The 25434-nt window shown below is 46.1% G+C and overlaps 2 protein-coding genes across 3 annotated transcripts; both read right to left on the bottom strand.

Moving 5' to 3' along the window:
• Positions 1–1874: 1874 nt before the first annotated feature.
• On the bottom strand, positions 1875–3706 carry LOC109754079 (uncharacterized). The gene is made up of 4 exons (XM_020313001.4): positions 3008–3706; positions 2722–2792; positions 2482–2580; positions 1875–2375 (listed from the first exon to the last, which is right to left on the bottom strand). Exons 1-4 carry the CDS (start codon positions 3600–3602, stop codon positions 2268–2270), a joined length of 873 nt encoding a protein of 290 aa, XP_020168590.1. The 5' UTR covers positions 3603–3706; the 3' UTR covers positions 1875–2267.
• Positions 3707–16265: 12559 nt separating this feature from the next.
• Positions 16266–24050, bottom strand: LOC109754076 (uncharacterized). 2 transcript variants are annotated; one of them, XM_020312998.4, is made up of 7 exons: positions 23699–24050; positions 21421–21905; positions 21244–21326; positions 21114–21154; positions 18470–18624; positions 17592–17657; positions 16266–17507 (listed from the first exon to the last, which is right to left on the bottom strand). In XM_020312998.4, exons 1-7 carry the CDS (start codon positions 23700–23702, stop codon positions 16554–16556), a joined length of 1788 nt encoding a protein of 595 aa, XP_020168587.1. In that variant the 5' UTR covers positions 23703–24050; the 3' UTR covers positions 16266–16553. The 2 variants fall into 2 exon arrangements, with proteins under 2 accessions (XP_020168587.1, XP_020168586.1); XM_020312997.4 differs by lacking the exon at positions 23699–24050 and having other exon boundaries at positions 21421–22443.
• Positions 24051–25434: the final 1384 nt, after the last annotated feature.

Raw genomic sequence — 25434 nt, 5'->3', positions numbered from 1 at the left:
GCAATCATATAAATAATTTGGAATAGAATTTAAACTAAAAGAAGATTTTAGAAGACTCCAAACCATACTAGCAGCAGAACATCCAAAAAATAGATGATGCATAATTTCAACTTTACCACAGATAACACATATTTTATTCCCCTTCCAACCCCTTCTAAGGAGAGTATGTTTGTTGCGAATACTTTTTCAAGCCATAAGCCAAGAAAAAGACATTAATCTTAGTAGGGATTTTAACATTACATAGGAATTTTTGTGGGAAGTTACAGACAGACTCAATTAGTTTCCTTCATAATGATTTAACAGAGATTTTTTTTATCTGCAGTCAGCACACATTCATTTTATCTTTGCCAGAACCGATTTCAATTTCTTCACATCATCTTAAGACTTTTCCATAAGTCCAAAGATTTACAACATAAATTTCTTCTAAAAGTAAAACCTCACCAACCTCTGTGTATAGCTTCAACCACAATATTACTGTGATAAAAACTTAGGAAGTATAATCTAGGGTAATCATCTTTCAAGGGTTTGTCATCCACCCAAGTATCCACTTTTTCTTACAAAATTGTAGAATAAATCTTTCACTTTTGGAATGCTAGTCCAAAACTAGGAGTCACCCACCCTAGGTTTAGCCCAAGAGATGCATCCATCAGAAACATATTTGTTAAGCAAGACCGATTACCAAAGCCTAGATTCAGTTTCAAGCTTCCAACACCACCTACCTAACAAAGCTTTATTCATGATTTCCAAATTAAGAATTCCGAAACCACCTAAATCTCTGGGTTTACATCATGTTATCCAGTTCACTAAGTGATATTTTTTCTTATCATCATCTCATTGCCACACTATCCTAGCTCTGAAAAAGATCAGCTTTCTTAAGAATACCAACGGGAATAGGATAGAAGGACATCAGAAACAGAGGCATGTTAGTCAAGCACGCCTGGACTGAAGTGATTCTTCCGACAATTGAGCCCAAAGTTTACCTTGCCAACAAGCACATCTCTTTTCTGCTTTATCCACCACACCAGTCCCAAAGTGGAGGGCCCGGAGCACGAGCGCCCAGTACTCCCGGTCGACTCCTCCAGCTCCGGCGAGAAGAGAAAGGCGCTTGACGACCACCAGGAGGCTCCACCGAGCATGCGTCAGGAACACAGTTTTCTGCAGGAAGTCGAGCTCAGACTGTTGTCCGACAACAACGAACCAGTGTCCGTTGGAGCCGACAACGTCGGGGATCAGCACAAGATCTTGGAAGTTATAATTAACGAGGATGAGCCCATTGGAGACGACAACGAGGACGAGCCCATTGGAGACGACAACGATGACGACGGCGGGGAGTCGATGTCAGCGGCGATTGGGCGACTGGTGTGCTTGGAGGTGAAAGCCGGGGAGCGGCAGGGACTCGCTGAGATGGCGGAGTGCAGCGCTGCACCTCGCCGTGTTCCGCAGGAGGAGGAAAGGACGGACATGAACTGCAGCGCTCGCAAGCCGAGCAGGTTGCGCTCTGAAGTCGACGACGACAGCTGGGGAGACATGCAGTATTACTGTTTCGACTTCAACGACGGTGCACCTGGATATGAAGATGACCAGGCCTGGACATTGGAAGCCAGCCAGCAGTCGCTTGGACGAAAGAGAGCTGCTTGCCGACAACATACCAATGTCATCTGAGAGTAAGTTCAGTTCTAGCTGGACCAGAATTACTTACTGTCTGGCCCGTCTTTGCATGACTGATCAAGCTCTGATGACTGATTTCTTAGACAACTGGTTAAAGTCTACGGTCAGCGACGACCGATTCATGTTGATAATTGTTTCGTCCGAACCATGAATTTGGGCTACAAATTCATGTCCCTTTCTCAAGACATGTAAGTACCACAGCAAACTGGCAATGTAGCAACAGTACTGAATAAGCAGAGTGCTTCAGTTTCAGAGTTTCAACAAAGGCTGCTGAGTTGAGTTGTAGCTTGTAATTCTGAAATTTCCAGAGCCCAGAGGTTGGCAAATTTAACATGCAACCTAATAGATTTGTGACTACATCACATTTACTGTATTATCATCTCTGTATGCTCGGATCTCCCTCCAAATCTACCATATACAGACACTTACTGTTGCAGGCATCCATCCACTAGCTATCTATCAGCGTTGTGCCTGCTACAACTATACCACAGCCTGGCCCTCAAGCTTCGGTAGCAGAATTTTGTCTTCCTCCTCGGGAGGGCACCTGTACAGGCGTCCATCGACTAGCTATCGTGGTCATGGTTGCTTGATGATACCAGCTACTCAGTCTTCTGCTCCGTTGGCGCCTCGAGCCTCTGCAGCAGAGCTTTCTTTTCCTCTTCGGGGAGGGCGTTGAATATGAAAACCGACTTGTCACCAATGTCATCCTGCGTTGTCAGCAACAGACCAGAAATAGTAAGATTCAACCGAGAAAATGTGTAAGAGCTACAACTGTCGATAAACACTTGCAAGAAGGCAATTAGATTATAATACCTTGATGGGCTGCTGGAATTTCCTCGCGGCGAACACGGTGAAGAGCGCCATCCACACTCCTAAGAGGCTCATTTTTGTCCCGTCGTCCATCAAACCAGACTGCATACATGTGCAGAAAACAAGTGTATGAAAAGATGAACGCAACTGGTGTTTTCCCCCTTTTTAACAGGGAGCAAGATGAGCATACTTGAGATCAACCATTAACAGATTGTAGTGCTAAATCTCAGAAATCTAATTTACCAGGTGTCCGAGAAGAAGGATGGGGATAACAAACGTCAAGATTCCAGCTTCCAGTTTTCCATAGCAGAGACCTGTGGGATTGCATTTGTACAAAATCGAACTGTTTTCAGTCATTCAGTGCAAGCATTCAGCCAATGAACTAATCAGTCAGAATGCGTCCAGTGAGCACTAGAAAGATCTCTGCTATCGATGAAATCAGTTCACGCATTCAGTATAGTCAATCTAAAACGAACCAATCTCAGTTCAACAGTTCAGTCATAAGCAGAGACAGTAACTGCAGTAATACCTTCCTTGAAGACGAGGCCAGTCAGCGCGGCGAAGGTCGGGCCGACGAACCACATCGCCCCGGGGTGCTCGAGCACGTACCGGACCAGCCCCTCGTCGAGCGGCCGCGCGGCGAGGGCGTAGGTGCCGACGGACCCGAGCACGCCGACCGCCCACAGCGCCTGGAGGAACCGCTTGATGGGGGTGACGTAGATGTGGATCAGCACGAGCGAAAGCCCGAGCCCCCCGGCGCCGGCGGCGTAGAAGAGGTCGGCGCCCTGCCGGACGGCGTCGCCGACCGCGTTCCCCTCCGGCAGGAACGCCCCCGAGGCGGCCACCAGGAAGGACGCGGCGGCCGTGACCAGCCCGGCCCGGTACAGCAGCACCTCGCGCACGTCCGCGTCGTCCACGGACCAGGGCCCGTACACGCCGTTGTAGACCGTCTGGTCCGCGAGCCCGTCGCCGGCGGCCCTCGCGAGCCGCAGGGCGCCCGCGGCGCGGCGGCCGCTGCCGAGGGGCGCGAGGAGGAGGGAGGGTTTCTTGGAGCTCGGGGCGAGGAGCCGGGGTTGCGGCGGCAGCGGCGCGAGCCGGAGGAGGGCGGTGGTGGCCATGGACATGGTGGAGGTTGCTGAGTTCGGTTTCGCCTTCCTGGGGGATTTTTTCGTGGGGTGGTTCTCCAGTGTGGTTTCCGGTGGGCTCGACCGCTCGAGTGAGTGTGTGCTGGCCGTAGGCTCAGCGGACGGTCAGGATATAATCTCTGGTATGGATCCAACGGTACAGGCATGCAATGGGAGGGCGTGTACTCCTTTTCCTCTTCTCCTATTTTTTTAGAAAAACAGGGAGCACCTCCCCGGTTCCATTGCTGAGAACGAAACCGCGCACATAGTCTGATACAACAGCTCTAAAGAGCAGTTCGAAAAACAAAGAAAAGAAAACTACGTGTTTTTTCTGATTACACGGCAACCCGAGTGGTGCCAAAAGGCAAGAGTGGCTAAGCAGAGCACTCAAAGGGCACAAGGAGGGTCCAGCGAAGCCTTCATGGCCTTCAGACGAGGGGTCGTGTCAGCCTGCGGCGACCAGCAGGCAAGAAGCGGAGACACCGGGCTGGAAGGCGCGGCGTGGTGGATGTCTCTCTTCTTTGGCGACAAGAGCCCATCATCATCTTCAGAGATCTTGAGCCGAGCCCACGGTTCCAGCCCCAGAGCAGGTCGAGCATTGTTCAGCCACTTGTGATCGCCAACGGTTCCTGGAGGGATCTTGTGAGGGTTTCCACGAAGGACATCAACTTGTCCTTGTCTGGCCCGGAGGAGAGAATCGCCCAGTTCCTCACCATGTTCCTGATCAACCTCAAGACCTGTGGAATGGAAATCCAGGAGGTGTTACTGAAAATCATAGCATTTCTATATTTCCAGAGGCACCAAAGGACAGCTGAGCTAACAGTATTTAAAACCAAGCACTTTTTGGTAGCAATCGAGAACCTGGCCATAGATTCGAAGGATGAGCCAATCTGAATAGTGAAAATTTTCTCAATAGGGGCCCAGAGATGTTTAGCAACAATACATTCAAAAAATAGGTGAGAACAAGATTCTTGTTCCAAACAATAAACACACTCAAGTGGTTTAATGATGTGTCTTTTCCAAAGATTATCTCTGGTCATCAATTTATTTTTTGAGAGGAGCCAGAGAAAAACATGAATTTTAGGGGGAACTCTTAATTTCCAGACTACAGGGATAAACATGGGTTGGACCCCTCTAAAGTTGATAATATGATAGAGGGAGCTGGAGGAGTACTTTCCCTTGTTGTCTAGTTGCCAGATCAGAGCATCTGGCTCGGCAGTAAAGGTAATGCTCTTGGCAATTTCCTCCAGCTGGAACCGTTGTTCCATAAGACTGTCACTAAAGTTCCTTCTGAATGAAAGTTTTAGGCATTGCCCATCCCAAACTTCATTCACACTTTTGTTATGTTCATTGCAGACAGAGTAAATAGGCCAAAATTGGACTGCTAGGGGGGATGTGCCAAACCAAGTATCTTCCCAGAACCTGGTTCTGCTCCCATCCCCTATGTTCCATCTATAGCCAAATTTCACAGCATGCAGAATAGATTTTAAGCCTTTCCAGAATCTAGAAGTCTTAGGGTTGGAGGAGGGGACAAATATATTAGGTTTATTTCCCAAGTACTTATGATTAATAAGTAACTTCCAGGGTTTCTGGTCTTCCTCATAGTATCTCTTAATCCAAGACCCTAGAAGGCAGATGTTAATTTCTTGGAGGTTAGGTGTGCCTAAGCCTCCAAAGTCTTTTTTCATAGAGACTAGGCCCCAGTTAGCAAGGTGCAGTTTCCTATGACCCTCAAAATCATTCCACAAGCAGTGAGACATCTGGGAGTTGATGAGATTCACTGCCCATTTAGGGAATTTGAGAAGGAGAGGAGGTACACCGGGGTGCTAGCCAAACAAGCTTGGATGAGGATCAACCTACCTCTGTAAGAGAGGAGTTTGCCCCTCCACCCTGCAATCCTTTTAATGATTTTATCTAGAAGGGGTTGGATATCTTCTCTCCTCAGCTTATCATAGTGAAGAGGGATGCCTAAGTACTTAATGGGGAAGTTACCTTTACTACAAACTATAATAGAAAGAAAATCAGCTAGCTCCTGGTCATCCATGTTGATAGGGATGAGTTCACTTTTGGAGTAGTTAATTCTCATGCATGAGACTTGCTCAAAACAGGTTAGAACAGTTTTCAGGTTGCTAGCATGGGTGGAATCATTGTCCAGGAAAAGGATGGTATCATCTGCATATTGCAGGCAGATGATGCCACCAGGACAAACCTCGGGGCAGAGCCCTGCAATCAAGCTATGATCAGCTGCTTTGCTCAACATTTTAGTGAGAACATCAACTACTAAATTAAACAAAAGAGGGGATATGGGGTCACCTTGCCTAAGGCCTTTGCCAGCAAGGAAAAAGTCACTTTCACAGTTATTTAGTTTGACCCCAACAGACCCCCCATGAGTGAGTTGCTGGATCCAGCTAGTCCATTTCCCCCCAAAACCCCTAAGCTCCAAGAGCTTCATAAGGAAATTGAGGTCAACTTTATCGAAGGCTTTCTCATAGTCCAGCTTAAGAACAAGCCCTTTATCACCTCTTGAGTGGACTGAGTGGAGTACTTCATGAGCAGTAACAACACTCTCTAAAATGTATCTCCCTTTTAGAAATGCAGATTGGTTGCTTGCAATCAACCTCTGTAGAACCTTAGAGAGCCTAGTGGTGAGGACTTTAGAGAAAATCTTAAAACTATAGTTAATCAGGCTAATGGGCCTGAATTTCTTCATAGAGGTGGCCTCAGGCTCTTTAGGAATAAGAGAGAGCATAGCAAAATTGAGCCTGTATATATCCAATTCTCCTCTATGAAAGGCTTGGAAAAGATCCATGAGATCTTTTTTCACCAAGTCCCAAAAGTGCTGGTAAAACAAGAAAGGAATTCCATCAGGGCCAGGGGCCCCATCAGGATAGGAGCTGAAAATGGCTTCCTTCACCTCTGCCTCTGAAAAAGGTGCTTCCAGCAGCTCATTCCCAGCAGGAGAGACTTTTTCAGAAGCAGAGAAAAAGTTGCTTTGTAAAGAGAAACCAGAAGGGTTTTCTTTTTTAAACAGGTCTTTGTAGAAGTCACTAGCCACTTTCAGCATCTCATCTACCTCAGTAACAGGGCCATTAGGGCCATCAAGGGAGTGAATGAGGGTTTTCCTCCTCCTCTGATTAGCTACTACATGGAAATAAGTAGTGTTCCTATCTCCCTCCTTAATGTTCCTATCTCTAGATCTTTGCTTGGCTTTGATTTCTTCCTGAAGCCAAATTTTCTTAAGCTCTCCATGGACAAAGTTTAATCTACTAGTCTCAGCCTCAGAGAGGTCAGAAGTTTCTGCCTTAATATCTAGAGAATCAAACTCAAGGAGAAGAATCCTTTTGTATCTTCTAAGATTGGCTTCCTCATTAGAGTTCCAACCTTTAGTAGTGCTCCTAAGTCTCCTGACCTTGATCTGCCAGCTCTCCAGAGGGTTGCTGCTCCCAGTGGGTTCATTCCAGATTTTCCCGACTAGCTCAGTAAAGTCTTCTCTAAGCAGCCACCACTTTTCAAACTTAAAGCTATTACTCCTGGGGGCTTGGTTAAGACCAGAGTCCGAGAGCAAAGGTGTGTGGTCACTACCACATCTGGGCAGAGCTCTACAACTAGAAAGGGGGAAAACTATCTAATTCCGTATCACAGAAAATTCTGTCAATGGTGGACATAATCAAATCTACTTGGTTATTGGCCCAGGTAAATTTCCTAGAAGAAAGCTTAATTTCAAGCAAGCTCCAGATCTCAATCCAGGCATTGAAGCTGTCACTCCATTTATGATTGATGGATCCATTGCTTTTATCTTCAGCATTCCTAACTAGATTAAAATCACCCCCAATCAGAGTGGGAGTGTGAATATCTAAAAATAAGGTATGAAGTTCAGAAATAAAGGCTTCTTTTCCTTCTTCATATGGAGAGCCATAAACAGTGACAACCCTAAAGGTTTGACCAGTAGTTTTCAATTTAACTAAACAACTAATAGAAAAATCTAGATGTGACCAAGCAACAACATCAAAAATGCTTAAATCTATTCCCATCAGGATGCCTCCAGCAGATCCTTTGGATGGAAGGGTATGCCAGTCAAAATATCTGTTGACAATGAGAGATTTAAGATAAGAAGAGGAGAAAGCCTCCTTCTTGGTTTCCTGGAACCCTAGAATGGTAGCATGAGTCTTGTTAATGGTGTCAATGATAAGGGTTTTCCTACCAGGAGCAGCAATACCTCTAATATTCCAGAATAGAGCATTCATGGAGAAATGTTGTTCCTAGGGTGCTTGCCCCGTTTATGCTTGCAAATAAGAGACCAGAGACCCTCACTAGGCTCAGCAGGGGGGTCAATGCAGTCTAAACTAGAATTACCAGCTAGAGATAAATTCTCACAAACAGAGCCTTCAGTTCTGTTTTGGAGGGCATAATTAAAGGAAGAGCATTCAATGTCATCATTAAGAGAGGTAACATCTACACCAATCTTAGCAGCAATGGCATTGAAAGAAGGATCATTAAAGTTGGAAAAGGAATTGTGTTTCATACCCTGGGGTTTTTGTACTTCCAGGTTCTGAACACTCTGGCACTGGTTCTGGTGGCTTGAACAGGGCCCCATTTGGGAGGGTGCAGCTCCTTAGGAAGGGCAGGGAAGTCAGTGTTGTACTGAGAGTCCAAATTGTCTGGGAGGTCAGTAGCTTGAATAAGAGCATCTTGATCCTCTTGGAGATCTACAGAACCTTCTAATTCCACCAGATCATCATCTTCCAGGAGCTCCATTTCTCTGAGGAGGTTGAACCCATCAACTTCTTCAAGCACATAATTCATGATCTTTTTCAGGTTGCTGATTTGAGGAGCGTATGGAGAATCAGGGAGGTGTGTCTTGAGGACTGAAGTAGGGGTAGCTTCTTCAAGCCTCTGATTGTGGCAAAAAGACTGCCCTCTGTTGCTAGGTGCCCCTGAGTTGGCAGCATGCCCTTTGTCTGATTCAGTCCTAGAACTCCTGTTGGATTCAGCATCTTCAGTTAGATTGTTACCAGGCTCAGCTGCAGAGACATAAGTTCCAGAGGAAGGGTTGGTGGAGGTGCCAGTTTCAGTGGGAGTCAAGGATTCCACTTCAATGAGCAGCCTGTAGATTTTGCCCCCAACACCAAAGAGCCTTTCAGCGGGGATTTTGGAGGGATCTTTGCATGAGATTTTGACCCTGACAGTTTCATAGAATAACTTGAAGTTATGCTGCCAATCCACATCCAGTAAGACCCCCAAGGTGGAAGTGATTTGATCCAGCATAGTCCAGTCACACCATTTTGGGTTCATTTTCCTAATTTTAATCCAAGTTTCCTGGAGGTCCTCTTCAGCCTCAATCCTGCCTTTCCAGACTTCAACATTGACTACAACATTGTCTTTCTTGAGACCAAAACATGGGTATCCAGCAACTTGAACTACATCTATCTCAGGTGGGAATTTGACCAAAAATGTCCATTCATCCAGGGCATTGATTGGCCAGGGCCAGTTGGTTTTGTAAATGTCTGCAAACTCAGTGGCAAGTTCCTGTTTGGTCACTTCACCAGCTTCAACAAGAACAATCCCCACATTTTTCAGGGAGCCATGGTATTGAGCATTTTCATCAGGTGGGTCTATGTGATAGAACCCTAACCCTGGAGCAGCACTTCCCACATATCTAGAAGAACTATGAGGTTTCCTTCTGACAGGGCAATTATCAACCTTGTGGATAACCATTTTGCAGATAAAACAGCTCTTGGGCTTGGTACATTTATCCAAATGATGCCCTGGTTCCCCACAGTTGTAGCAGATCACCTCAAAGTGTGCCATAAGGCCAGAAGCAGGGGCAGGAGCAGTTTTCTGAGTGTCCTGCTTCTTTTTTTGTTGATTCTTGCCCTGAGATTTTCCGCTGACCTGAGATTCAGAACCTCCAGCGGATTGGTCCTGAGCAACTATAGGAGCCTGCCCGAATTGTTTCCCCAGCTGGGGTGGGGGCGGGCCGTACCACTGCCCAACCGGACCTCCCCCCATTGTTGCTGAAATTGCGGAGGAAATTGTCCAGGGAAGCCCCAAGGAGGGAGGCCACCCTGGAATCCATAGCCGAAGAACGGCGGGGTGAGAGTGTATGTGCATCTCTGTTAGTAATGTGATTTTACTATGTTTTTTAAAAAGAAATGTTTATGTGGCAACCCAAATCGTTTTTGGAAAACCACCGAACGGTTCGGTTGCCATTCGATTTACATCACACGACATGCACAATTTCCCTCATCGCCAATGATCCATCGTGCTACTTCTTTTCCCCACTGCCGCGACCCCATTCCACACTCCCACACACTCAAGGACGCCGCCCTGGTCCTCCACCTGGCAAAGCGACCGCCACGCAATCTTCCTCCCGGCGACGAGGTCCGTCAGTCTGCTTCCCCTTCCTCCTGCAGGTGACGTGGTCATCGTCCCGCTCCTACATCCCCCGGCAGGCCATGCAAGCAGCTCCAAGGCACATGACAAGATCCTCAGGCCTGACCTCCCACATTGATGCGGCGCACGACCACGGGCGATGCTCCTCCTCAGCCACCGCATTGCATCCTCGCATTACGCTGCTCTCCTCCCGCTGCTCCGTCTTCCTTTTGGCGACCGCTGCTCCGTCGTCCTTGTCGCCGGTAGGCCTCGCCCCCGACCGCTGCTCCGTCATCCCTGAGCCGAAGCCACCCTCGCCACTGCTGCCCAGCTGCTGTTGTGCCTCGCCGCTACAGATGCTCGCCGTTGCTGCCGCTGCTGCTGCTTTCCTGCATGGTCATCATCGTCGCAAACAACCAAAACCAAGTTTACAGACTATAATATTTTGATTCTTATTTAGTTCTGACAGCAAAATTAGGGGCAAATTGAGATTGTCCAATTGGGAGACCTGTTAGGAACAAATTCAGAGTTATTTAAAAAAGCCTATTTAGAATTGAAACTATTTTTGATGGAGTATTTGCCGCATCTTGCAAAAGTTAATCATGGAAAAAAAGATTGAACAAGTAGTAGTTAATAATATATTGAAAACATGGCCTTACTTTTATCCTTTTAGGAGCATGGTGCATGGTGCATGGTGTCTTGTTGTTGGCTGCTCCTCTTCTTCATTGCTGTTTCATTCGAAGTAGTCCTCTGATAAAAAAAACAAAAAACTGTGGTGATTGTGGTTCTGTAGAACATTTTAGGTATTTCTGAAATAAAATTGAAAGCATAAGGTTTTGTAGTTGGCTCTGTAGTTTTCTGGTTCATCTTCCCAGTAGAGTTGGATTGGAAAAAAAATCTGAAGATTTAGCATGCTTGTGCATACTGTAGGAAGCAATGTACTCATTCAAACTTTGAGAAAAATTTAAAGAGAAACTAGAAATATGTTTGATAAAAAAAGTGTGTCACATAAGACAAGCTAGTACTTTAAAAAGCAGCTAAATTATTGTTGAAGGTACTTCACTAGAGATTATGTTAGAATCAATAGACCGAAAAGGACCAATAGCAAACAAAGATAAAAAAATGTATTATCTTCTTCAATAAAGGTGTACAATTAGTCCCCCCCCCCCTCCTCCGGTTGTTTGAGTTCAGTTCCATTGCATTAAAAAATTCGTTGAATCCTATTAACAACACTACTGCTCCGCGAAAATGAAAGGCAACACTACTGCATGTATACCAATATAAAAAGACCCAAATGGGCAGATCCAAACCTTCTCGACCGTCAAATTATGTTATCTAGCGGTTTAAATCGCTCAAATGTTGAGCATCAAACACGTTTAACGATCTAATTACCCACCACTGCCATTGGTTATAAACACGTTTTGACTCAACGCTACCCCTTGAAATCTGCCATGTAATTAATATCCTATCATTTCCACGAAAAAGTAATTGATATCTTACCAAATACCAACGTGCAACAGATATATTTTACCTAATATAACATGCAACTAATATCCTACCTAATATAAACGTGCATTGCACGTACATTATTACTAGTGTATGTAAAATAGTTGAGACCGCGTTGGAATTAAAAACAGGAGGAATAAAAAAAACGCATCGTGCGGGCTTCATAGCATGCCGCTTTGCTCCTCACGGTAGCAGTGCTGATTATTTTTTTTTGAGAAACGCAGTGCTGATATATACGGAGTAGTCCTCGCTCGCTGCGAGCACTACCAGCCCGATCATACACTAACGTGATTAATGGGCTAGCGCCGAAGTGTTCTACCTGCATAATGCATATTGGGCGTGGCCATTAATCACGTGCGCTAACTAGGATGTCTAAATTTAACAAATATTCAGGAATTCAAAATATGTTCACGATCTCAGAAAATGTTCGTGAATTTGAAAAATATTTGCGAATTCAAAAAATGTTCACAATTTCAAGTAAATGTTCATGAATTCGTAAAATGTTCATAATTTCAAAAAATATTTGCTAATTTGTAAATAAATCTGAATTTGAAAAAAACATAAATTTTAAAAATATCATGAAATTCAAATTGTTTTCCTGAAATTCAAAAAGTTTGCCAATAACAAAGTTTGTTCTTGAATTTCATAAAAAATTAATGAATTTTAGAGTTGTTTCATATTTTTAAATAAATAAGGAAAAAATGAAAATAACAGAAGAAAAAAGAGAAAAGAAAAAAAGGGAAGAAGGAAAAGGAAAGAAAAGCCGAAAGGAAAAAAACCGGCTGCAGGAAGGTTCTCCAAAACCGATGTGGAGGAAACCCTGAATGGGCTAGCTCATATCGCGCGAGCGCTTGCGTGTTGCCTCTAAGGGCGCGCGGAATAGGATCCGCTGGTTTGTGTATATATCTGTCATTTCCGTTATTTTGCTTTTTTTATTCTATTAAATAACAGAAAAAACAATGTTCACAGATTCAAAAAGTGTTTGTGAATTAAAAATTATTCCACGAATTTATCTTTTTACCAAATTTGAAAATAAGTATATAAATTCAAAAACAAAAATCAAGGATTTAAAAAATATTTGTGAATTTGGAAATTGCTTCAAAAATTAAAAATGTTTGTGAATTTTTAAAATGTTCACAAATTTAAAATATTGTTCGCAGGTGTGTGTCTGGTACTCTCCACAGTGTATGCTGCAAGAAAAATCCAGTAGCCAATTAAGGGCTTTATCTAACGTGACACGCGCTAGCGGATCTTTTTAGATATCGTGTCAACTAAGAGCATCTCCAGCTGCTGGCCCCCCAGGAGGCATAAAAATCGCAGTTTGGGGGCGAGCCGACGCTAAAATCGGCTCTGGAGGCGATTGGGTTCCCAATTGCCGCCCCCAGGCACCGATATCGGCCCATTTTTGGCACAAATGTGCCCGCTTTTCGGCCCATTTGTGGTGATAAATCGGCCCGATATCGGCGCAAATCGGCCCATATTTGCCGTGGTTCGGCGCAAATACAACAAAAGTAATTTTTTATCAGATAGTTCATCACAGAAAATCAATAAAAATCAAATAGTTCAACAAATAATTCAACAACAAATAGTTCAACACAAATTATATAGTTCAACAATAAATACTCATATTTCATCACACGTCGAGTTAGGCGTTGCCCTTGAGCCTTCATAGGTGCTCCACCAGATCTTGCTGCAGTTGTTGATGCACATGTGGGTCTGGGATCTCCTGACGCATATTGAGAAAGGCAGTCCAGGTTGCCGGTAGCTGGTGATCAACTTGCGCAAGAGGACCCTACCTGTAATATGGTTCCGTGTCAAACACTGGCTCTTCCTGCTCGCTCTTAATGATCATGTTGTGCAAGATGACACAGCAAGTCATGATCTCCCACATTTGATCTTTCGACCAGGTCTGAGCAGGGTACCGGACAACTGCAAATCGAGATTGGAGCACACCAAATGCCCGCTCGACATCCTTCTTGCAAGCCTCCTGAACCTTCGTAAAGTGGGACTTCTTGCCTCCTGGCACAACGTTTGAGATAGTCTTCACAAATGTAGACCATCTCGAATAGATGCCATCAGCTAGGTAGTACCCCATTGTTGTAGTGCCGCCCATTGACCTCGAAGTTCACCGACGGAGAATGACCTTCATCAAGCTTGGCAAAGACAGGGGAGCACTGCAGCACGTTGATGTCATTGTGAGTTCCTGGCATACCAAAGAAGGAGTGCCCAGAGGTCTTGTGTGGCCACTGCCTCAAGTACCACACTACAACCGCCTTTGGCGCCTTTGTACATCCCCTGCCAAGCAATTGGACAGTTCTTCCATTTCCAATGCATGCAGTCGATGCTTCCAAGCATCCCAGGAAATCCTCTTGCTGCATTCTGTGCTAGGATCCGAGCAGTGTCTTCAGCATTGGGTGATCGCAAGTATTGCGGTCCAAACACTGCCACCACTGCCCTGCAGAACTTGTAGAAACACTCAATGGTCGTGGACTCGGCCATGCGCCCATAGTCGTCGAGTGAATCAGCGGGAGCTCCGTATGCAAGCATCCTCATAGCCGTCGTGCACTTCTGAATCGAGGTGAATCCAAGTTTGCCGGTGCAATCCTTCTTGCACTTGAAGTAGCTGTCGAACTCTCAGATAGAATTCACAATCCCGAGGAACAGCTTTCGGCTCATCCGATAATGACGCCGAAATACTTTGTCGTCGTGCAGTGGAGCATCAGCGAAGTAGTCGGAGTAGAGCATGCAATAGCCTTCCAGACGATGTCGGTTCTTTGCTTTTAGCCGCCCCGGCGCCGAGCCACCTCGCCGCGGCTTTTCATTGCTCGCGAGCAGGCCGGCGAGGATGGCGAGGACCATGAGATGTTCCTTTTCCTGGACGTCGGCATCGGCTTCCTCCTCCAACAGCGCGGCGAGCGTCTCCTCGTCGTCCGAGTCCATTGCCGGGCAGACAAATCGCCGAACACCTGGCGGGCGTGGTGGGCGCACAGCCGCCGGCCTATCTAGCAGTGCTGGGGCGGTGGGCGGCGCCGGGATCGGCAGGGTGGTGGCCGAGCGCACAGGGGTGGGGGCGAATCTGGACGATTGCCTTGACTTTTCGCCTGATAGTGTGGCCCAGACGTGTTTTCCCCTTTCGCCGGAGCTCCCGAGCGCCCCCCAGTGCGCTGGGTTCGGCCTGCGATCGCCGGGCCCAAAAACGGGCCGAGCCAGTGGATTTCGGCGTCTTGGGGCCGCGACTAGGGGGTTTCTTCGGCGCCGGCGCGAAAAAAGGCGCCCTGGGGGGCCTATTGGGGGTGCGGCTGGAGATGCTCTAAGAGCCCAGCCTCGTCTTTACAACTGCAATAACGACCGCGTTGCAATTTTTTTGCAACAGAGGTCATGTTGCAGAAACTTCTGCAACAAAACTCATGTTACAGAAACCTCTGCAACAGAGGACATGTTGCGGATTTCTTTTGCAATAGAGGTCTTGTTGCGGATTTTTTTCGAACATTTTTTCTTTTGCAGAATCTTTTTGCAAGGTCCTGTTGCAGGACCTCATTGCAATGCAGAACTTTATGTTATCCCCTTTTCGAAAAAAAGTGAAAACTTGGCCTGCAAATGTTGGTTTTGGTGGTTGTGCAGTCTCTAAAAGTAGCATGCCGCCACTTTACTAATTTCCCTGCCGGTGCTAGCAATTTGTTGCCATTTTACAAGTTGATTTTGGAGTCCATGCTCTGGGCATCAATTCAATAAAATTCCATGCATGACGTGAGGTGTATATTGGGAGAATAATGTAAAAGGTACCTTAAGTACTAATTGATCGCTACAAATTTCGGAATATCTTTATTTCATCTACTTGGTATTTCAATTAGGTGGCTTTTCTCTAGATTGGTAAATTTTCAGATGCTCTATGAAATAAAGATATTCTGAGAAAAGCAATCACCAATGCTACATTTCCTAGCTTTCAAAATACAAGTGTTCCTTTCCTAGCTTTCATTTCCAATCTTCTGTAGTACCTACTGTTTAGCTGCATTGAGTATAAACCTTGAAACTGGGAAATGGATGCACATTTAAATATTTAAAGAAAGCGATCACCAATGCTACAAAAGCACTACATAGGGCCTCACCTTATGCATCATTTCCATGAAACTACACTTACATGGTAAGTTCAGTTCAGTTAAGCCCTATGCTCATTGGAAGCACCAAAACCAAAATGAGAAGTGATATGCTTCCACTTGAAATTGACATTGAAACTCAAGCAAAACATTATCTCCGAATAACTTTTTGCTCTGAATTTTCAAGACACAAAAGTCCCACTATCACACTGTTTTCTCAACATGATCAACGGGAATAAGACGGCCCTAGAATCTGGATGATCAGTAGCTTAAGTTTCAGTTAACCCAGAGGCAAAGCCATGGCTTCTCGCAACAAAAAGAAGACAAACAAGCAACTACAAATACTCCCTCACCATACAAGTGCAAGCCATACAGATTCAGAAGACATATTTTTTCAAAAAAGAAAACAGATTCAGAAGACAAGAGGGTCAGGGAAAGACAGCAAGGGAGAGTACCTGCAGGGGTGCAGTTATCGGACAGGCAACATGGAGGATCCCTCTTCTTCAGAACCGTTGCATCACGTAGTCATGCCTTTTGCGCCGGTTACTAATATAAATCGATATATTTTTACTACTTCCTACGATCCAAATTAATTGACGCAGTCTTTATACAATGTCTATTTTGCATTGTATAGAGATTGTGTCAATTAATTAGGATCAAAGGGAGTACGTCACGTGTACAATATAATCTATTTGTTTGTACTTACAACACATATATACTGCAATGAGTATCTTCGCAATTAAATGTACATCAATTGATCTACTCATGCTTTCTGCCAGCAAAACTTCATATCTATCAACATCACACTCTAAGACACTGTCTAGGTTGAACGTATTTTTCATGTGCTCACTGACATTCAATCGAAATAGGGCCTACCTACGAGGCTACGACACGCTGACTTCTCGGAGAGGGCACGTCCCCAAACTCTAGACACCCATTGCTTCAGTTATTTCAGTTTTCAAACACACCTCAGCTATTATTAAGAGGCAAACGGGGACAGCGGAAAGTCTATGTCGATAAGAGGCTCCTCCATGTTGATGTCATCTAAATACCTGTGGCCGTCTTCGTCGAACATCAGGCAGGCTTCTTCAAGAATTTTGGCAGCCGACCCGACAGAATATACGCTGTTGTCGCCTACGACGCCTCCGACGAACCCGGGCCCGGGGTTCTCCGCGGCCGGCGGATATCCGCCGTTGTTGCCTCCAACGAACATCGGGTGTCCGGAGACCACCGAATCTCCGCCATTGGGACGTCCGACGAGCGTCTGGTATTCCACGAACACCGGATTCTGCATAGCACTGTCGTCGGAGCGCGTCGGATAGTCGTTGCTGTCAGAGTCCATCCAGTTCTCGAGGCGCTTCAAAGCACCGTGATTGGGTTCCTTGATTGTATGACGACTGCTCTCGGTCTCGTCCAGGTCCAGAAAGTTTGGTAATCCATTGCTGCCCTCCCCCACCTCAGGGTGCCCCGGTTGAACTTCAGGTACTACGGCGTTGAAGTCGCCAACTTGATTTCCATAGGGGTTGTCGACTCCAGTGGGGGGCACCGGGTACTCATCCTCAACACCTGGTGGCTGCTCGGGCTGAACCTCAGTTACTGTCCTGACGGGCTCAATGGTATCTTCTTGTATAGTGTCGAAGAACTCGCGCGGGTCCCCGGCCTTGTCATCAAAGAGCGCGGTGCGCTCTCTTTCCTCCACAACACTGTTGCGGCCAGTGTCAGGCTTTTCCTGACGCACAGCAGGAGCCTCTGGGTGGACCTCATCCGCCTTTCTCTTCTCGCCAGAGCTGGAAGCCGAGTTCACTGGCATTGGGCACTCGCTCTCTGCTCCCTTGACCTTGGATAAGAAGCCAACCTCAAGGAACGCTGCATGGAGGACTTGTAGACGGTGTTTTGCCTCACTGCCATGGACCACCGAGGAATCATTCGCCGCCTGCTTATGAACAATTATCATCATTATATCACTCCCACAGCATAATCACAAATAATCAATTCTCATTTTGCATGGTTATGTTACCTTGGTTTCCCTTTCCCAGACATGATCGTGGACATTAAGCCCAATCCTATATAGTGCACTGAAATCCTGACATCCAGCAAGCAATGTAAATGGTTAGAATGCATGTCTTCTTTTTGTAGAGAATTTACACGCACGGCCAAGAATAAGATGTAATGTGCCAAAAAGGAAAAAAAAAATAAAAACGTCTAATACCGGGATGGATGATGTAAAAGTCATTGGGTATCTTGAAACTTGATAAACAGACTTTTTGTCAACCATGTGGACATCCACATGTATCCAGTAGCGTAAATCTAGGATATAGTTAAGCTCCGTATGTTCAAAAGAACCAACAGTTTTAACGAAGTACTCATGAGAATGTACTCAAGTGTAATTTTCATCTTTTCCCTACCAGTAAGTTTGGCTTTACAGATTTCACCGAACATAAAATTAAGTTCACAATCTTGATAAGGACAACACATTCTTCTCCATAAATCAAACAAGCAAAGACCATAGAAGAGAAACTCCAAGATTGTTAACTTTGTCGCCTACTCAGTTATCTATGGTAGCATGAAAATGGTGTAAATGACATAGAACCACCAGCCCATCACAATTGCAGTTAAGCTTCCAAAAACCGCCACTATGAAATATTTCACAAAAACCTACCGATATTGCGCCCAATTTTCACAAAAAACACTGATTGCTCACATGGTTTAAATTAAGCACAATTATGACAGGTTGGGACGGCATGCACGCGCTGACATGGCACCAAATATCTTTAGAGGTCCATAAATTATTTTTAGCACAATAATAAAGAAGATGATCAGAAAAGGGTCTTAAAACTATTGAACCAATGCTAGATAACAAATGTTTAGTCAAACAACTACTAGAAGTATGTATACCTGTTGTGCCCTTTTACCGAGTTTATTTAAATATGCAGAAAATATTGTTGTAGACATGTCTTCACCACAGGAAACAATGTGATCTCGTTCTGTAGGAGTTAGAATTTTGTCCATAGCAACGTGCTGAAGACGCAATTCCAACTTACGCAATGAACCTGTTACAAAGCAAAAATCATGATCAAGGCTAAAATGCTACAGAATCAGTGATCATACATCTCGTAGTATATTGATATCACTAAATATCCAATGCTTCACATTCCAGATGTATCTAAACGAACTGTGTTGATTGTGTGCACATTATCCTTGAGTGTCCCTTCGTCAGACAGATTTGGCATATTTTTAGCTCCTCTTACCCAAGGAGGGCCTGTTTTGCTACTAGGGCTAATTCTGTGGGAGGATGGCGGCATTGTTTGTCGAAATTAGCAATGTCAATAGAGAGAACTTAAAGAAGGGTGATGACGACTGCCGTCTATATTTTATGGAATATCTAGAAGAATGGAATAGAAGATTTTTCTAAGACAAAAGTGGTCAAGATTATAGCTTTGGTGGTAAGAGATGATTGACCCTCCTGCTGGGGTCTCTTCAAGTTAATTATCTGTGCTTTTGTTTTGCCGCTTCCTTTTCATGCCTCTAAGCTGGGCTGGGGGGGGGGGGGGGGGGGGGGTTAAGGGAGATTTCATTACTTAAGGTGGACGTTCAGCCATACACAAACTTACAATGTTGTTCAAACCCGACCCCAATCACACCGCAGTGTGAGGGTTACTACGTCCATAAGTGGCAAGAGTTGGGCTTCAGCTTCCCTGTACAGTATTTTCCCTCATATAATGCAATGGCTTCTCTCCAGAAAAAAGTTGTATCATGCCTTTTGTTTTCGTTATTTTTTCTCTTTTTTCACCAACCACACCGCAGTGTGAGGATTGCTAGATGAACACACACGCACACAAAACCTACAGCCAAAGGCCTGTATTGTGCCTTTTGTTTTCGTTTTCTTCTCTTTTTTCACGGTTTACAAACTCACACAACACTCTGTGTCTTATTATACCACTGAAAAAACAGCATGCCATAGTGCTACTAATAGCACACTATAGCATTCTGAGAAATATCTTGTTAAGTAAATTAATGTATAATTTTTCACTAATAACATATTATAGCACGATATGGCATACTAATAGTGTATTTTAAGGACGACGCTACTTTGCTATGCACACTATTTTTTTCATTGATATACACACACACAGCCAGGCGACCCAAATCCTACACGAATCAGAACTCCTTGCCAACTTAAATTATGACACGGACGCTGCTTAATCTAATCACCGGCCACCTGATCACCCGTGTCCAAATCATGACACGACCTAGCCAAGTACACAGATTACACGCCCTAGCACAACTCGTACATGCACACACTAGTACCCCACTAGTACATGCACCTAAGATAGCAAAGCAAAACAGAAGGTAATGAACATCAAAGTTAAATGCAGCAGGCGTTTTAGGTCATTTGCACTAGCGCTAAGCTAAAGACAGCCATCATGATCATGCATGAGATGAGCTCCGCCCTGGCTCCGACACACCAGCCACTCTGAGACTATATTGCTAGAACATCTCCTGTTACTTTCTTTCCAGATTTCCCAAGAGATTAGAACTGCAGGGACATCACTATATGTCAATAACCAATTTGTTCAACTTGTCTTGTGAGATCAACCAAGTGCCATTGAACTATTAATGTCAACAGGGAGAAAATCTGATAAACCAACTAGAATGAAGCTGCTAACTTATATTACGATACAAAAGTTGTACCCGCAGAAAACACACACAAGAGGTGATCTATATCTGATGAAAAGGATATGGATGGATGATGAAGACCAATAAATATGTGAAAATAGGGCACGACCAGTAGGTAGACAATGGTATTAATCACCCAAAGGCTTTAGTACTAAAATAAGGGCTCCTTGATTCAAAGGTATTTCATTGGATTTTTTGAGCATTTTGATCCTTAGGATTTTTTTTCCTAGATAGGTTGTTTCATTCACAAGAATGCAATCCTGGGAAAATTTCGAAGGAATGATTTGAACACTCTTTTGGAGGAAATTTTTGATACACCCAACCCCCTTTGTACAGTTCTTTTCTTTTTTCTATGGCATCAAACACTCTTTGATCCAGATTCTTTGGGCTTTTCTTTTCCTATAGGATTCAAGTAGACATGTCATTCCTATCATGTGTTCTTCCTATTACTGCATTTTGAGAATCCTGCTGCGAATCAGAGAGGCTAGTAAGGGGAGTATATTGTCCACTATCCCTAAGTAGCAAGCATGTTTTCAGATGACTTTTGAATACGAACTAGTGTGACATGAAATTCTATTTGCAATTGTTGGAACTGAAACCTTGTTTAACCCTTTATGTATTGTATCTATGATGATGGATGCTTGTATATATGCAATAACATGACAATGATACAAAGTCCGTTAGTAGAATTATTATATATGTGTGTAATTATTGGGGGATTTCTTGTAGAAGGAACTTTGACACAGGAAATACCACTCTTTGGCATGGTATGCTAGAGAGGATCCAAAACCTATAGTAGGAAAACATATGGTTCTTTTTTGTTTTATAGAACAGACATTAAAACAGCAGTAACAAATAGTACCTGAAATAATTGGTCTGTCCAATCCAAGCTGATCAATTGTCCTGAGCAAAGGAAAAGAACCATGCATCATCAGTATTGCATGTACAGCCACACTCAGAAAAGAAGTGGGGTGGGGAGGCAACAAATTAACCTCAGATGCCGCTCCTTGAAGTCCACGAACTCCTTGATTTCACACACCTTTTCGAAGTGGTAGCTCACTGCCTTCTCCGCGGCCTGCACAGCCACGCATGCACATTTTGCTTGTGCTATGGATGCATCAAATCGGATCCAAGCACCTCAATAGCTAGGAGAGCTAAACAAGTGTTACCTTCTGCAGGAGAATTTTGGTGCTACCGGCCGTATCGATGGATGGAGCTGGCTTCGGCACCGCACGTATGTCACGGTCGGACAAGCCCAGCCACTCATGTACACTCGGCTCCGCATCGCATCCCGGTGCAGCCTCTGCAGCGGCTGCCATGGATGTGTCTGGATACTTCTTCTTCGACTTGTGCAAGACGCAGAGCACCATGTGGTCGGCGTCGCCGGTCTGCTTCTCGAGCGAGATCTCGACCATGATCCAGCCGGTACGCTGTCTCCCTTTGGATGCTGTTTCCATCCCAGACGGACTCTTTTTCACGTAGGAGAAGGTTCTCTTGTTCGAAACAAGGGATTCCCCATCGGCGCCTAGAATGGGTTTGGCGCCAGTCTCCGGGTGCCAGGTGCCGCCGCCGACCATGCGGGTCCGCTTCCCCTCCTTGACAGGGGCCGGTTTGCTGTAGAAGTAGCACGACCCTTCTCTCCCGTGACCCGTGCCTGGAGCAAGCAGGCAGTCTTTCACGAGGACTTCGGGGGGATCAGAGTAGACGTAGGCCTTGTGGACGAATGGGGGTAAGGGGAGCGGCTTATCTCCGGCGTTCAAACTTTGTAGAAGGTTGAAAAGCTGGAGGTCAGTCGGCGATTTGCTCCCGTCCCACGACTCCTCCTCCGCGGCCGCCGCCTTCCCCTTCTCCCGGTTAGCGGCCACCACATTCTCCCGCTGAAGAACAACCCCGATCTTAGAGGCCATGGCGTCGGGGCCGTCAACGTTGTTGCGCCGGAGTGGCTGGCACGGGGAATTCTTTCTTCGGCGAGGCGAACGAGGCGGAGGCGGAGGCAGGGTTTCGTGGCGGCGGGGGTGGCGGAAAAGAAAAGGGGCTTAGGTTTAGTGAACTAGCCTGTGAGTGAGAAGATAATTAAGCAGGTAGCTACAACCCTAGTAGTACCCGCCAAAAAAAGGTAGTACAACCGTAGTGGTCCGTATTATGTCCGAACAGCTTCCGAAAAAGGGAAAGCGCGTCCGATATAAAGAATTTCCCTTCCGCTCTTTTTTTAAGGTGTCAAAGATATCAGTCCGAGTGCTTTAATCCTCAGCTCAGAAATGTCTCGAAACTCCTTGCCACGTGGCACACGCGAAGTGAGACGGGGGCAGCGCTCTGACCAGGTAGGTAACCGGGATGAGACTTGCCTGCTCCCCGTGGGTGCGCCCATCCGTGCTCCCGCGTACGTGGCTTGATTTGATTGTAATAAAATAAGTCGCGTCCCCACCCCCTTAAAATCAGGGAAGAGATGATTAGATTAGAAAGGAAAAAGAAAAAAAGACAGCCGCCGTAGGATGAAGTGGGAGCACGGATGGGAGCATGGGGAGGGAGCAGGCAAGCCGGATCCAGGTAACCGGGCGGGAGGGGGCTCCATTGCAGCCGCGGCGGAGCTTCATTGCAGCCACCGGCGCGCGGCGTTCCGACGAAGCTCCATTGCATCCCCGGCCGCGCTCCACTGCAGCCGCGGCGGAGCTCCATTGCAGCTGGCGTGGTCCATTGCAGCCCCCTGGCACGCTCCATTGCAACCCGGCCGGCGGCGGCGGGAGCTGCGATGCAGCTCCGCTGGCACTTCAATGCAACCACGGCGGAGCTTCAACAACCTCGCTCCCTTGCGGCGGCCATGACGGGCGCTACGACGTAACGCATGGCGATGACGGCGGAAGCTGCGATGCAGCTCCGGTGGCGCTTCAACGCAGCCACGGCAGACCTTCAACAACCTCGCTCGCGCTCTACTGCAGCCCCGGCGGGGTGAGGATGAATCAGGCTGCTCCTGTTGCCTCTCCTCTGCCATTGAACGAGAAAAAGGGGGAAAAGAAGGAAGAAGATGAGAAGTGGAATGAGCGGAGGAGAGAGCGTCCGAGGGGATAAGGTGGGGATGGAAGCGATGGCTGAGTGGGGCACGTGGCGCGCGTACGAGGCGGCTTACAGAGCCAGAAAATCAACCGGTTTAAAGCAAACATTTCCCATGGACTATTCCACGGAGCAGAGTAGACAGCCATGGCCGAGCTGTGGATCGTGCTCCACGCCGGCGGGCCGGGTGGCCTGAAACGTGTGCGTGAGCGTCAGCGAGTGCGGTGTTATGTAGATGGTCCGTGGTCGCAGGCTGGCACGCAGGAGGCAAGCCGACGAGCCGCGGCAGGACGTACTCCGGTAACGATCCATTTCTCCGACGAGTATTTCGGGACGGAAGGAGTATATCACAAATTAAAAGCCTGAGCGTCACGTAATTAACTGGCAGGGTGAACTTACTCATTGTTCTGGCCGGGAAAATCCATGCCGAGGCAGGAGCGCAGCCGCGGCAGCTTTGGTCATACTTGAGGAGGACAACCGGCGCCGGCCGCTCTCTCGGCGGTGCTCGGAGCTTCCATCCCAACGTGTAGGGGCGAGGTCAGCACCTCACCGGACGGGGAGAACGGCATCAGGCCCGGGCGAGGCAGACGAAGCGGGCGCTGCGATCTCAGACTGTTTAGGCTCAGCAAGTTGCTAGCTTTGTGCGCAGGGCAAGCGCGGAGGCAGACTGGGTGCTCATGGTGGTGGATTTTTTAAGCGACGGATCGAGACGACAAAAATGCGGACACTGGCCGTGGTGCTGCAGTTCGCCGTAGTAGCCGGTGTGGAGGAGATATTTAAGGGCCCGGGCTGGATCCTCAGACCGTCCGTATACGTCTGGACCACACGCATACATTTCGTGTGGTCCGGACGAGGTTTCTGATTCAATGTAGGTTTGTATCGATCCGCCGAGCGTCTAGATGTATTTTTTAATAAATCCAAGACAAACATGAGAGTCTTTGCGAGAATCCGGATATTCATCTAGTCAATCAAAAGCCGCCACGTATTGTCCGGAGCGCGAAAGGCCATTGCTGACTAATTTTTTGGCTTTGCGTTAGCGTTTTGCAGAAGGTTTTGAAATCTCCTAACATGTTTGGCCGAAGCCACTTTATTTCATTTTTCTCAACTACTAATCCATTCATTAGTAGTGGTTCCGCCAACGCTCACTTGGATTACTAGGCTAGTACATGACATTTTCCATGCATGCACGAGGGCTTCCGCCAAACTGCATTTCATATTTTCCTTTAAGTGAAACAAAACTACTAATAATCCACACGTTGAGTCATGCATGTTTTTGGCTGAAGCCTTTTTTTCAAGTGTGGCGGAACCTACTAATCCATGGATTATCATACATATTTGATGGATTCAAAAAAGAAACAAGACGGATGTTTGCGGCACGGTTGGATGATCGGCTCCCGTATCAGCATCTGCGGACTAACATCCCTATTCGCTGACAAATGCAGAAGCAAATTTATGGGTCTGTGTTGAATGGCCGGTTCCCGTACCAATATCCGGGGATTAGCCTTCCTATCATAGATGCAGGAGCAAATTTATGAGTCTAATACCCTAACAGTGTGAAATGGACTAGAGGTACGAGGGAGGGGACTCTAAGTCGTCTGCCAACCGGCCGCCTCCCTGTAGTAGTATAGTGCAAACTTGCTTCTGGCCCACCAGCACACAGCTGATTTGACGTTGTGGGCCGGTAAACGTGCTCGACCGTCTTCCGTTGTCTCCGGCACAGTCCACCATTTAATGCCCCCACCAACTTCCAAAATTATGGAGTAAATAACAGTTTAATACCCCCACCGTCCCAAAACAATCTTGTTGCACCGAATCCTGGTTAAATTCGCGTACAAACAAGGCCAGTCTCTCTTGCTGTAACAACTGATTTAATTCCAACTTATCATCACCAATACCGGCTGTCATTTTTTTCCCAATTGATTCATCAGATTACACGGATCCTGCACCTCTGAAACAATAATCATAATTTATTTATTTTCAATTTAAAAGGTCAAATAATGTTAAATATGAGGGGAACGTTTGGTTCCTGGGTACATATGTATCCTATATGAAAAAAATAGCAATTCAACAAAAAGTAAAAAATTGTTGAAAATATTTTTGAAATAAACTTGACCTTTCATTGTACTAGTGAGAAA

The sequence above is a fragment of the Aegilops tauschii genome, chromosome 5 (genome assembly GCF_002575655.3).
Source record: "Aegilops tauschii subsp. strangulata cultivar AL8/78 chromosome 5, Aet v6.0, whole genome shotgun sequence".
Lineage (NCBI taxonomy): Eukaryota > Viridiplantae > Streptophyta > Magnoliopsida > Poales > Poaceae > Aegilops > Aegilops tauschii.
This window is presented reverse-complemented; position numbering and strand designations above follow the sequence as displayed.

What these genes read in the sequence shown, in the direction of transcription:
- LOC109754076 (XM_020312997.4), bottom strand. Translation starts at nt 22,158, where the DNA reads ATGGCCTCTAAGATCGGGGTTGTTCTTCAGCGGGAGAATGTGGTGGCC. An exon ending in TCGGTAAAAGGGCACAACAG is followed by an intron (nt 17,658 to 18,469) that starts GTATACATACTT and finishes GCTGGATGTCAG; the next exon opens with GATTTCAGTGCACTATATAG. An exon ending in TCTGGGAAAGGGAAACCAAG is followed by an intron (nt 17,508 to 17,591) that starts GTAACATAACCA and finishes GTTCATAAGCAG; the next exon opens with GCGGCGAATGATTCCTCGGT.
- LOC109754079 (XM_020313001.4), bottom strand. Translation starts at nt 3,602, where the DNA reads ATGTCCATGGCCACCACCGCCCTCCTCCGGCTCGCGCCGCTGCCGCCG. An exon ending in TGGCCTCGTCTTCAAGGAAG is followed by an intron (nt 2,793 to 3,007) that starts GTATTACTGCAG and finishes GCAATCCCACAG; the next exon opens with GTCTCTGCTATGGAAAACTG. An exon ending in TCCTTCTTCTCGGACACCTG is followed by an intron (nt 2,581 to 2,721) that starts GTAAATTAGATT and finishes ACATGTATGCAG; the next exon opens with TCTGGTTTGATGGACGACGG.